Source organism: Colossoma macropomum, unplaced genomic scaffold, assembly GCF_904425465.1.
Source record: "Colossoma macropomum unplaced genomic scaffold, Colossoma_macropomum, whole genome shotgun sequence".
NCBI lineage: Eukaryota > Metazoa > Chordata > Actinopteri > Characiformes > Serrasalmidae > Colossoma > Colossoma macropomum.
In genome coordinates this window covers 30,343,952-30,356,624 of record NW_023494793.1, presented here as the reverse complement: position 1 = coordinate 30,356,624, position 12,673 = coordinate 30,343,952, and the positions used below count along the sequence as shown (strand labels likewise).

Below are 12,673 nucleotides of genomic sequence, written 5' to 3'. Positions count from 1 at the left end.
GCTTACAGGTGCCTTGGCTCAACACATCATACTATATTAAGTTGCCAGGTGCCTACATTGTATCTACACTCACTGGCCACTTTATCAGAAACACCTACCTTATAGGACCACCCTGAGCATATATTGTTTGGGTGGTGGAGCATTCTCAACACTGCAGTGGTACCAACATGTTACCAGTGTCGTGCTGTATGAGTGCATCAATTTCAACAACAATGCTAGAAGCTTTAAACACCTCAATGTCACCACAGCTAGACCGCCACCTAAAAATATCCAGCCAACAGTGTTCCAGTGGTCAGAAACGGACCACTGATGAATGACTAGAGAATGACTAACACAAATTCTGCCTGGAAAAAAATGAGCTGTCTGAGGCTCTAATTGTACACCAACAACATGTGCCAACAGGTACAGTACTGTGCAAAAGTCAGAGACCACCCTTCATTTATTTCATTTCCAGTCTAAATGGCCAATAATCACATCAAACTAAGAACTGCTGCTGTTCTCAGAACAATGGACTGATTTCATAAACATCACTGGAAGTTTACTTCGATTGTGAGAAGCAGGAAGTGCAACCAACTTCTAAGACTGAACTTTGGAGGTGTGGAAAATATCAGTGCAGCTGAAAAGTAATTTCCTGTTAAATATAGCATTACTGTCCAAAGAAGAATATATACGTCCAATACAGTAATAAAAGAGAAGGCAAAAATGTTCTGAGCTTTGAGTGTCAGTCAATGTAATCAGATTTTATTCCAAGATATTTTGGGGTATTTCTTTTGGTGCATTCCTCATGAAATTTTCATACAACATAAAGAGCAGCTGCCATGTACAAATGATATAGAAAAAAAAATTGACAAAATGAACATTCTTGTTGTTATTTAGACAGTGATGATATGTTTTCTGCTTTTTTTCTGAAAAATGAATAACTTGGTTGTGTTGACCAGACATTATGTATGTGCAGGTGGTCTCTGACTTTTGCACAGCTCTGTAGGTGTGTCTAATAAAGTGGACAGTAAGTGTGAACAGTGTGTAAAAACCCTGGCAATGCTGCTTGTGCCTGATGCGCTCATATCCGCACAACACACAGTAACTACCTTGTTGTTATCAATGCTGTCCTAATACTGTGTTAGTGGGGGTCCTAGGGAGGTCTCTTTCCATTGATGGATAGGGTAAGTAAGGCTGACAAATTGCGCATATTGTATGCCTCCAAACTGCACCTACAGGATAAATGTATCTGCTAAAATGCTGTACAAGGAGTGTAGCTACCTAGTAAACTGGCAACGCAGTCTGCTTACTCACCTCTGACAAGGCTGTACCTGCTTCATCAAACATCTCTGCCTGTTTGTTCTGAGATTTTGCCATCTCACATTCATTCACTCCAAAAGGGACCCGTCATAGCTTTCTACACTGCTACAGTTGTGTTTGTAATGCCTGCAAAATGACCATATTGCCTTACTGAGGCTTCTGAGAATGTGGAGGACTGAAATAACCAGTAATTGCCTCAGTCAGCCCAAAGCCAGAGCCTGAGATATGCACTCTAATCTCAAACACACAGTCCACGTGTGATAGCCAACATGGAGGGCAGCAGCAGAACTGCAATCTGAAACCTACAGTTCTTCAATTTTAGAACTTACAAACTTACAAGTACTTGCTAGAACTCCAAATGACTCTAGATTCTACAGGCCTGGTTCAAGTGCACAAGTAAGCTAGAATTATGTTCTAATAAGCTCTTCTGAGCACATCATGGGTATTTTTAAGCACTCTTATGGGTATCTGTTACAGTTATGGAACAACTATTAAATTGATGTACAGCTCATACCTTTTCTGGGGAAAATACTGGTGTTGCACAAAAATTTAGCATCATGCAGAGGAATATATTTCATCACATGCTTTATTAAAAACAGCAGATGGAAATCGGGAGGTTTTTGTGTTGGATGAGTAACATAGGCTACGTTCACACAGCAGGTAAAAGTGACCCAAATCTGTTTTTCTCACCAAATCTGATTCTTATTGTTTGGCTGTTCACAATATCTTTTAAATGTGACTTATATGTGACATTAGTCTGAACAGATCACTCTCCCAGACTGACCCACATGAGCAAAAGAACAATGCTTCATGTGGCGCGCTCATCCAGAGGTAAACAATCATGACTGCCAACGAATGCAGGTCCACTCCCAGAGTTTCATCTTCGCCAGCATTACAGGAGCGATCATGAAGTTCTAATGGTTGACAGCACGGCTCTTCACCCAGAATGTGTTTGGGTTCACCGAAAAAAGGGCACGTAATTCAGCCAAGGTCACTTCTTTGGTTAGTGGATTCTTCAAACTTTTTTCTTTACTAACGCTGCAGCCTCGGTCTCCTACGGTTGCATTCAGCCATTTTGTTCAAAACTCCGGAGCGGTTGCAATAAGTGCCTTCTAATTTTTTAGTACAGAAACATCAGCCTAAATGTTTATGAGGTCTCAGCAGCGCGAAATTATGACGAATGTCGAGTTGGATTGACATAAAAGTCAAATGAATTCCGATCTGGCTGTTCAGACTGAGTCGCATTGCCGCATATCGGATACGGATCAGATTTTAGTACCACATATGAAAGTGTCTCAAATCAGAATTGAAAAAGTCAGATTCAATGTGTTTTTTTGCTGTTCACACTGACACACAGATGACACATCTGTGTCACATATGAAGAAAAAGATTTGGGCCACTTTTACCTGCTGTGTGAACAAAGCCATAGTCTCAGATGAGATAATGAGCTAAAACTACAGCTAACTGCTCCTCTGACTCTTTGATGGAGACTCATCATCTTCTACAGCAGTTTTTTTCCATCTTCAGTAATGTGCCAACATGTTAGTTTACCAGAGAAGTATATTTAAACTGTTTCTGGGCCTAACATCAGCCTAGGCTATTTAGTGCTTACAGGCACACTATCTTCGGCTTCTCAATCACAACCATATTTATATTCTTGGAAACATGCTCATTTTAAGGCACCTGTGTTTGTAGTACAAGACAAAACCCAAATAGTGATTTCAGTATTTGGCTACTGTTACTTCAAACAGTTAGCTGAGTACTGAGAGAAAAACACAGCGTATGTCAACCCATTACTTGGTTATCTTATTTCTTTTATTATTGTTAGACTAACAGATTATCAAAATGCATTGCTGTGTTTCTTTCTAGTTAACCTTAAATGGCCAAGGCCCAGCAGCGGGCCAAACGATTTATTACACACTTTTATAACCTAAGAATAACTCAGCCTGTTTGCTGTCCCTGTAGTTACTGAGTAATAAGACTTAGTATGTAATAAGCCTGTGATTTTAAAAGGTTAAACTAAGGATGCTGTTGGTGGTGCTAATGTTATAAACAGTGAAGAGGATAACACGCTTGCCCCGCTCATGGGAGTATATGGTTCAATCCCCTTGTATGGGCAGAATTTAGAGACACCACTATGATACACTGATAAGAGTCTGTGGGAAAGAGTCTTAGTGCTCTGGATATAAGCATTCAGTAAATTCTGTTCAGGAAGTTTCTTACACATCTCACAAATCTTTACAGGGCGCAACAGAACTGTATTGTGGCTCAAGTATTGTGATAATAATGTATTGTAGTATATTGAGTTTGTAAATTGCAAATCTTAGAAAAATAAATATTGAAAAAAATCATATATTGTTAAAAAAAAGAATAATATATATATATATATATATATATATATATATATATATATATATATATATAAAAAGTATTGTGAAATTTTCTGCTATATTGCCCAGCCCTAACTGGACATTATCCTAACTGTACAGGCCTGACTCTGGCACAGGTAAAGTTACAAGACTCTGTAGCACTCATATGCTTTCCTGAGAATGTTTAGATGTTCTCTGTCTCTCAGCTGTTATTAGTCTGACTCTGCCTTGCATCATCACCGCGACATCACTCAGACTAAATATAGACTAAATGTGATAATGACACAACCGGATTCTTTTCTAGTGGTTTTTCTCATCATCTAGAGAGCCATGTTGACTCAGAAGTGTCTGCATGAAGGAGAGACGGTGCAGGAGTGTCCAGACTTTCCACAGCACCATGATGTCATCATCCAGATCCTACCAACACAAACTCCTGCCAGCATTTTTTTTTTTAACCGGAATGGGACGCTCTTCTTGAAGACCTTTAGTTTGTTGTTCTGCGTTACTACAGTTAAAGAGGGAGTGTTGAGTGAATAGAAAGAAAAAGAAAACTCACTTTGAAAGCTCACTTTCAATAAATTACTCAAGAGTATGGAATAATTTTGGCTTCATACAGACACAAGTTGCCAAATATTTCTCATGTTCTACCACAATCATTCCTGACCAGACTGGCTTCTAAAAACTCGACTCATTAAAACTCTAATGATGTTTTCTTATTCAATTTCATAACCACTTATATAAGCATTTCCTTTGGAATCTGGCTCAGTGAATCCATGGGTTTCAGTCTTACAGACCACATGCTGACAATAACTGCATGCATGTGTGTGTGTGTGTGTGTGCATGTGTGTGAGGCAACCCTGTTCATATCTAAATGCAAACACAGCGAGCTGAAAGGATCGCTACTCAAACACATGCTGCTATGACAATGCAGTACCTATTTACAATAAGACCATAGTTACACAGACTAATAATGAAAAAATCAGCCTCCCTGCCTCTCTACCTCTCTCTCTCTCTCTCTCTCTCTCTCTCTGTGGCCCTCTTTGTTTCTCTCTTCCTCCCTCTTTCTCTCTCTACATCTTTGCATCGCAAGGTCTTTCTCTCTCTTCCTCTCTCTTAATTTTTTTACAGGTCTCTTTCTCCTTTTCTGTTTTCCTTTCTCTTTCTCTATATGACTCTCAATGCATTTCTCTCTCTCTCTGCATCTCTCTGTAGATACAGGTCTTTGTCTCCTTTTCTCTGTTTATCTTTCTCTTTCTCTATATGTCTCAATGCATTCATCTCTCTCTCTCTCTCTCTCTCTCTCTCTCTCTCTCTCTGTGGCCCTTGTTGTTTCTTTGTTTCTCTCTCTCTCCCTTCTCCATCTTTTTACTGCTAGGTCTCTCTCTCTCTCTCTCTCTCTCCCTCTCTCTCTCTCTCTCTCTCTCTCTCTCTCTCTCGCTCTCTCTTATTTCTTTTAAACTTCAGAATAGCTTTATCAGCATGACTGTGAAGTACAGTATTGTCAAAGCATCACAACAGCAGCAATGAATAATAAAAACATTAATGAAAATACAATGACAAGAACTAAAACAAATAATCGGCATATTAACTTTCATAATTACAATATAACAATATTATCAGTGTAGTTATCTATCAATCTATCTATGTATCTATATATCTATGTATGTATGTATCTAGCTATCTAGCTAGCTATCCAATCTAATACTCTCCTTTTTCTCTCTCATGTACTTTTTCTGTGTCTCTCTCATCGCTACATCTCTCTCTCTCTGTTTCTCGTTCTGTTTTTTTCCATCCTCTTTATCTCTCTCTATGTCTCTCTCACTGCCTGTCACTATGTCTCTCCATCTCGTCTCTCTCTCTCTCTCTCTCTCTTGCACGTTTGAATAGTATGTTTGTTTTATAACATCATAGCTTAATGTATTAGACAGCACATTTGCTGTAATTTGTGGTGCAATAAAATATTTCAAACACACACACACACACACTTTCAAAATCTCAGTTCTGTAGGCAGTTTGTATATGTTCAAATGTATGCTCAGAAAGGTCAGTGAAACTGACTTAAAAACACCTTTGCATTTCTTGATTAAACCACTAACCACAGAAGATCATTATTAACATACCACTACAGTCACACACACACACACACACACACACACACACACACACACAGAGAGAACATTCCCACTCCATGTCAGTAAAATTCAGCTACATTTTAACAATATCTGTGGCAAAAAAATCCTGTGATTCACATTTTGTGATTCACATTTTCACATGTTGAGAGTAAGTTAGAAAGAAACTGCTCTGAGAAATAAATTACAGCACGCCAAAGACAGTTCACAAAAACACGTACTAGAAAAACTAGCAGTTCTTCCCTGAGGGCAGAACCGTTGAGGCTCTGGAAAATGCTGCATGGTCAGGAAGCCCACAGAAGGTGTGTGCTGACCTGTAAGGACACATTGGAATTGCCTTTATTTAGACTTAGAAATATTTACAATTACAGAGACGGCACTGATCCACTGTAAGGTATCATTATTGGGCTGATATCAGTCGATATTCTACATTTTATAAATGTCTATGTATCAGCATGGTAAGATACATAGCTGGAGATTTAAGTGGGGACGGGGGGATTTGTCCCCTTCATTGTTTGGTCTTAACACATCTAGACTTCTAAACAATGTGTTGTGATTGCTTTTAATTGTTAAATTTGATAAAAAAAATGTATATCATATCATTTTTAAACAATTGTGGCTTAAACAGAGCAGATCTTCGGTTTAAGTCCATATTTTCCACCACATTTTTACATCCCTGTACACAGACTCATGGGAAATGAAGTATATTTTATGTTCCTTTACTGTAGCAGACTCAGCTCCACTCTTCTGATATTCAAGATTGTCAAGGTGTTTTAAATGCAATGTAAACTGTGATACTATAAGACTACCACAGGCTGTAGTTCTCCCCTGGACTAAAAGCTTATTTTGTTAGTGACATCTAGCTAGCTAATTTAAAATGTCTAGCAGATTTATTTACTTCATTTAACCTACAAAAAAGCTTCTACATCTAAATTCATACTGCTGTGTCTATGTGACACCTATGTATGTTCAACTAGGGTTGCCAGGTGTCCAGTTTTGGACAGGAGAGTTCGGTTTTCAGCTCTGTTGTCCACCTGATTGGTAATGCCAACGTTAAAATGTTGAGTTGTTGAAGTAGGTAAGATGCCATTCAAGCCTTGTCACAGTGCTTCTCTCTCTAAGTGATATCCAAGTTTCTACTTGGACATCACTGATTGTACAGTGTTACATAAAAATTCATGTTAATGAAGTTAATAAAGGAGCCAGTTACAACCCTGCTAAGATGCTGTATTACAATTGTGAATATTTCTGGTGACTGAGCGACTGATAGTTCAGCAAATTTGCCTAAATATAATCATAGTAGTTTGAATCAAGGTAAGAATGTTTTGCACGTTGAATAAGCGTTTAATACATATTCCTAATGAGAAGTGCATCCCCCAAAAGCTGAAATGAAACCTACACCACTAGGCAGATATGAATCTAAAAAGTATTGGATACTGGCATTGGTCCATATCTGTGCATCTTTACAATTATCTGCCTACAGTCATCATGCCTGTTAACCTACTGTATTGTGACACTACTATTGAAAATCATATTTTAAAGTTGCTGCCAATACCCAGCCCTATTAGCAGAAGGTCTAAACTGTGCAACAACACCAGTAATTCTTCATGTACCCAATCGTGATCAGCAGTGTCACATAGGCAGGTTATGACCATGAAATTGTAGCTTGCGGATAACTGAAGCAATTGCAATTAATAGTTTGTCTTTTTTGGTCATCATATTAAAGCACATACCTAAAATGACCAAATGGGCTGATTAGCTATATGCCAATACTTAGTAACTCTCAACTTACAATCGACACAGCTCAAGCTCAAATGTGCTATAACACAAGTCAGAAGTTAGAACTGTTGCTGTTTTCCTAAGACCCATGTATGGCTGAAGGATTAATGGTTTTTATACTGAAATTGCAATTTCAGAGAGTGCAATTTTCAAACTGCAAAAGCTGCAATTTTATTTAAATTATGCTCTACATTATCAAAAAGGTTGCCTTAAGTTTTAAGTAAGGATATTTAACCTAATACCACAGAGCTTGTGAACTGCCTGTAAATAAATTAGACCAATCAGATCCAACCAAAGCTCCATGTATTGTGACATCACAACTATAACTTAGTCTGGCACACTAAGCTCACAAAAAACAGGCCTGGATCTTACAAAATAATAGTATCACAATCACAATATTAGTCAGAAAAAATTATGATTAGATATTTTCCCCAAATCTTTCACCCCTAAGGTCTCTTAAATAAATGCATTTTCCACTTTATTTTATATACATGAAAATGCAACCAGTGTACATTCTGTTTGTTGCATTGTAAACATATGACATGTAGGTACTAATGGCGATTATGTAATAATTATGGCCGTGAACCCGTACACACATGCACACACACCCACACATCAGACACAGCCCAAATGTCCAACTGTCTGCTTTTGGTCACGCCTGTGTTACATGAGCCAATATTTGAAATTGAAATTGCCTCTCCTCTCCCAATAGGCAGGGCTTAAGCTTGTTTAGTGATGCTGTGAATCAAAGCGATACAATGGCAGGGCAGCTGAGGCTAATTACACTCTACACTCCATGCAGTCTGGTAGCCAGACTGAGACACCCACTGCAGAATGTAATTATTAATTAATGAACCAACATCGTGCCAGAAGCTCATAGGGATTTTGCTGTTCCTGCTGATGCTGGGTCATGAGACTGTGGCTCTGAGGAACTGGCTGAATTAGCTTATATTCTACCAGTTCACACTGTTCAGTTGAACGTAAATTCTCTTTATTCTTTACTCTTTATTTTTGTACTTTAACTAGTAATGCACAGATATGGGCACTGGTAGCCAATATCCAGTATTTTTATGTTTATGTTTATTATGTGCATATCTGCCGATGCCAATACTGATACAGAACTGTCTATACATTCTACTTTCTGGAGTAAAATGAATACATCATTAAATTTTGGTTTGAAGTACTGATCAAATTTAAACATCTTGCGAAAAAATGAGAAGCAAAACAAAAACACCATAAACCTCCCTCTCTGGTGTGCAGGCCAAAGAGTGTCAACCCACAACCACAAACCACAGCTTTCAGTTCACTGACTAATCCAATGAGCACCTCCTGTAAAGCAAAGGTGAACACGAACCATTTTATGGAGGAGATGCTGAACATGCTTGTATGTCACATATGAAAGATTACCATACAGAGACAAGACAATGGGACCCAGCATGATGGGTGGGGGGTGAGAGTGAGAGGGTAACAGTATATGGGTTACAGATACTTACAGGAATCTCAGGAATTCACACCCCACCACAGACATCAAATATTAACAAAATCTCTCTACACTCTATAATGTACAGCCTTGGAAGCGGCCTGCAATTGACCACTGACTTGTTTTCCTCAGCTCACTAACTTTTACAACCTGGAACTGTATATTTAAAACACATACACAGTGGTCTCAGAACAGTCACCCAACAGTCCATTATACATGACAGTTGCAGAATTCATATAACGTCGCTGTCGTAACAAAACGTAGAACAAGTTTAAACGGTTCTTAACTGTAATGTATGTTAATATAACATAGGGATGGGCAATATGGCAAAAATAGAATATCACGATACTTCAAGACTAAGGATTCACCGATATTGGAACTGTGGGCCGATGCTAATAAACAATATTTTTCTTGTACGCATGCGATACATAAACATTAGATATTAGATATAATAGTAGGTCTTTGTTTATGCTCTCCCATGTAATAAAACATCCAGGAGGGTTGCTGTTATTTAAGTATTGATGATATCTAGATTATGCTCAGAAAAGCGTATTGTGACGTAATGTGATGTAATTTATCACAATAAAGATAAACATCAGCATACTCAGATCCCCTAATATAACAAGATGTCTATCGCAATAAACTTTAGCTGGCCCATTCATCATGAAATGTTCATATAACGTAATGAGCAGCTGACCATTGTCAAGGGTTGTAAAAAAAATAAAAACCCAGAAAAGAGGTTTTAATATGACAGCTCCTTCCCTGTGAGCACAAAGAGCTGTCTAATTACTGTTACACAAACCCTAAATGCCCAGTCCTGACCTTTTAACCTCCCATCACGTCCACATAAATCCAGGGGAAATGGTCATATAAATACGGGTGGGCAATATGACGGGATATATCTTGTTATTGTGGTAAATTATGTCACAATACAATACAATCTATTTTCAGAACATACTGTTGATATCGTCAGTGCTTGTGGAACACTGGCCAACTGCATGTTTCATTATAAAGAGAGCAAAATTAGTCCAGTTTAACTGGATTTAGTGCAACATTGTATGCCAAATACTGACTGCAAAATCATTGCGTTTATAGTTTTTGATAGTATTTTTTAAAACACAGCACTACTGGCTCTTTTTTCTCTGTTCCAACTAAACAGACAAAAAATAAATATCATGACATACTGTATATCATGAAAATGTCCTGAAGTATCGCAGTATTCTATTTTAGTCATATCGCACACCTCTACATACACTCAATCTCAATCCACACTAAAGAAAAGTGAATTTAATTGATTGAATGAACATGAATACAACATATTACATCAACACAATTCCTCAAAGTCAGTAAACAAAAAGACAATAATTGTGTGGATGGAATATAATTTTCATGTTCTGTTGTGTGTCACTTAAAAAAGATAGTGAGGCTGTCCTGCAGCAGCGGCACAGAGTGCACTTCTCTCTGAGTGATTCAGACACAGCCTTCACACTGAGTCCCTGCAGTCTGAAAGCGCCCTTACAGCCCTGACTGCATTCTTGAACTTCACACAACGCGACAAGCCAAACGCTATCAGCACATCAAATCAGAACAAATGAAAAACAAATTATTAAAGACACTAAAAATGAAAGAAAGATCACAAAGGATTTTTCCAGAATAATTTCACGTGTCCTAATCTGTCAACTTTTTAATATCTAGAGGTACAGTTAAAAAGTGTCTATTAATGTGCACACAGTACTTCATACACCACATGCCTGTGCATTATAAATGATGGCCTGCTCATGACCTGTGCAAAAGTAAGAACAAAAAGGAACTAAGACATTAAATATTTTACTGGGTATACAAACAGAAGGTTAAATCACACTAATACATAATCAGAGCTTATCAGTAGGCTACATATGTATTTACACTCCTTAGGGACACATTTTACATCAAATCTGTGCTCGGGGTGATGTTCCAGCCCTCTGGTCTACTGATAAGCCCCATGGGTAGCTACAAACTGCACTACAAGATATATAGGCCATCAAGTGCTTCAGATTTACTGCTGAATACTAATGATAAGCAATTAGTGGTAACAACTTTACAAGCCTCTGTCATTAGTGCCCATGTGCTTATCTGAGTCTATCACATGTAGGTAAAGATACAGTCCCATAATGCATATATGGACGTACAAGATAAACTCACATTTATGCTGTAAAACTGAGGAATCAGGTGGATATTAGCGAAAAGTTGTAGGTAGTTACAATATCATGATTATCTATTCGCAGTAATGATCTACGGGACTCAACACCACGCTCGCTCTCCGCTCTCTTCTCTCTCTCTCCGCTTTCCTCTCATGTCCCAGCAGCGACCATACACTTCCAACGGTGGACAGAAATCACTTTACTCACCTTCATACGTTCCGATGTTTTCTCATTAATCCCCACAGTACATTCACTTTTAATGCGTTACTGTCCAGTTATGAACTGTGCGTACAGCGTTCCCTCTGGAAAGACGGACCACAGTCGCTGACAAACTAGTCCGCCAATAGACGGGAGGGCATTAACCGGCGCTATCCAATCACCATCGACTCTGAGCTGTGGAGGGCGGGGCTAAAGGTCTGAGTGGTAGATCTCTTTGTCTGCGACGTCTCACTGCCATTCTGATTGATAAAGTGATTTCCAACCAATGTTAAAGCAATTTTATCCTCTGTCGAAGAGTAATTTACTGTTTGTCACTAGATGTCGAACATTTCTTTTCTGTATTTTATTTCTAAATACGGTAGCAAATCCCGTCACATTTGACAAGCACTTCGCTTAATCATTAGAGGAACAATACGCTTTGATACAGTCAGCACTTTGATATTGACAACACTATGTGGAATAGCATGTAGAATAAGAGAAAGACTCTGCAGAATAGGCTGCAAACAGCAGATGTTTTACTGAAAAAAATGAAATATAGGCTACTATAAATAAACGAACAAGCACGTGCAAGGCATTGTTCTCGTTTTATCCCAAGTGAATTAATAATCGTGTAGCCAGCTGAAGAATGAAGAAAGCACATGAAAAACTGTTTGCACGGGCCTGGACCGCCGTAATGTGTTTTACTGGCACTTTGGCGCCACCGTGCGGAATAAAATAGAACTGGAACGTTTTAATGGACGCTGTGACGTAATCACACTCTACAAGTGTTCGACTGTTACGTAGGCTAATAATTAGTGATTATCTTATTCTTCAAAGTCATGATCGTTTGACAGTCCGAGAGAAGACGGAGTAGTTTACAAAGAAGTTGAATTAATTCAAGTAAAGATCAAGAAGTTATCGTGTGTTATGATTATTATTATTATTATTATTATTATTATTATTATTATCATTATTATCATTATTTTTGTTGTTGTTGTTGGTATATTGGGTTATTTCCTTGAGTCCCAAAAAGGAGCTGATTAACTATTTGTTTGCAGACTAATCTATTAAATAATTTTAATTGTGATGTACAACATCACAAGTTTCAAACAGCAATACACAAGGAAGCTGTTGTAATCTGTTACACACGGCAGATGGTTCTTTAAGGGTTCTATATAGAACCATCTACACCACATTCCCCATCAATCTGTAGAACCCTTTCATGATGCAAAGAACCTTT

The 12,673-nt window shown here is 38.2% G+C and overlaps 1 protein-coding gene across 1 annotated transcript in view; it reads right to left on the bottom strand.

The window, feature by feature from the left end:
• The window catches only part of cttnbp2nlb (CTTNBP2 N-terminal like b), a 50,510-nt gene extending 38,914 nt beyond the window's left edge, over window positions 1-11,596 (bottom strand). The window contains exon 1 of the mRNA XM_036579143.1: window positions 11,443-11,596. Within this exon, the coding sequence (XP_036435036.1) occupies window positions 11,443-11,448 (6 nt within the window). The 5' untranslated portion in view covers window positions 11,449-11,596. The remainder of the gene's footprint in view (window positions 1-11,442) is intronic.
• Window positions 11,597-12,673: the final 1,077 nt, after the last annotated feature.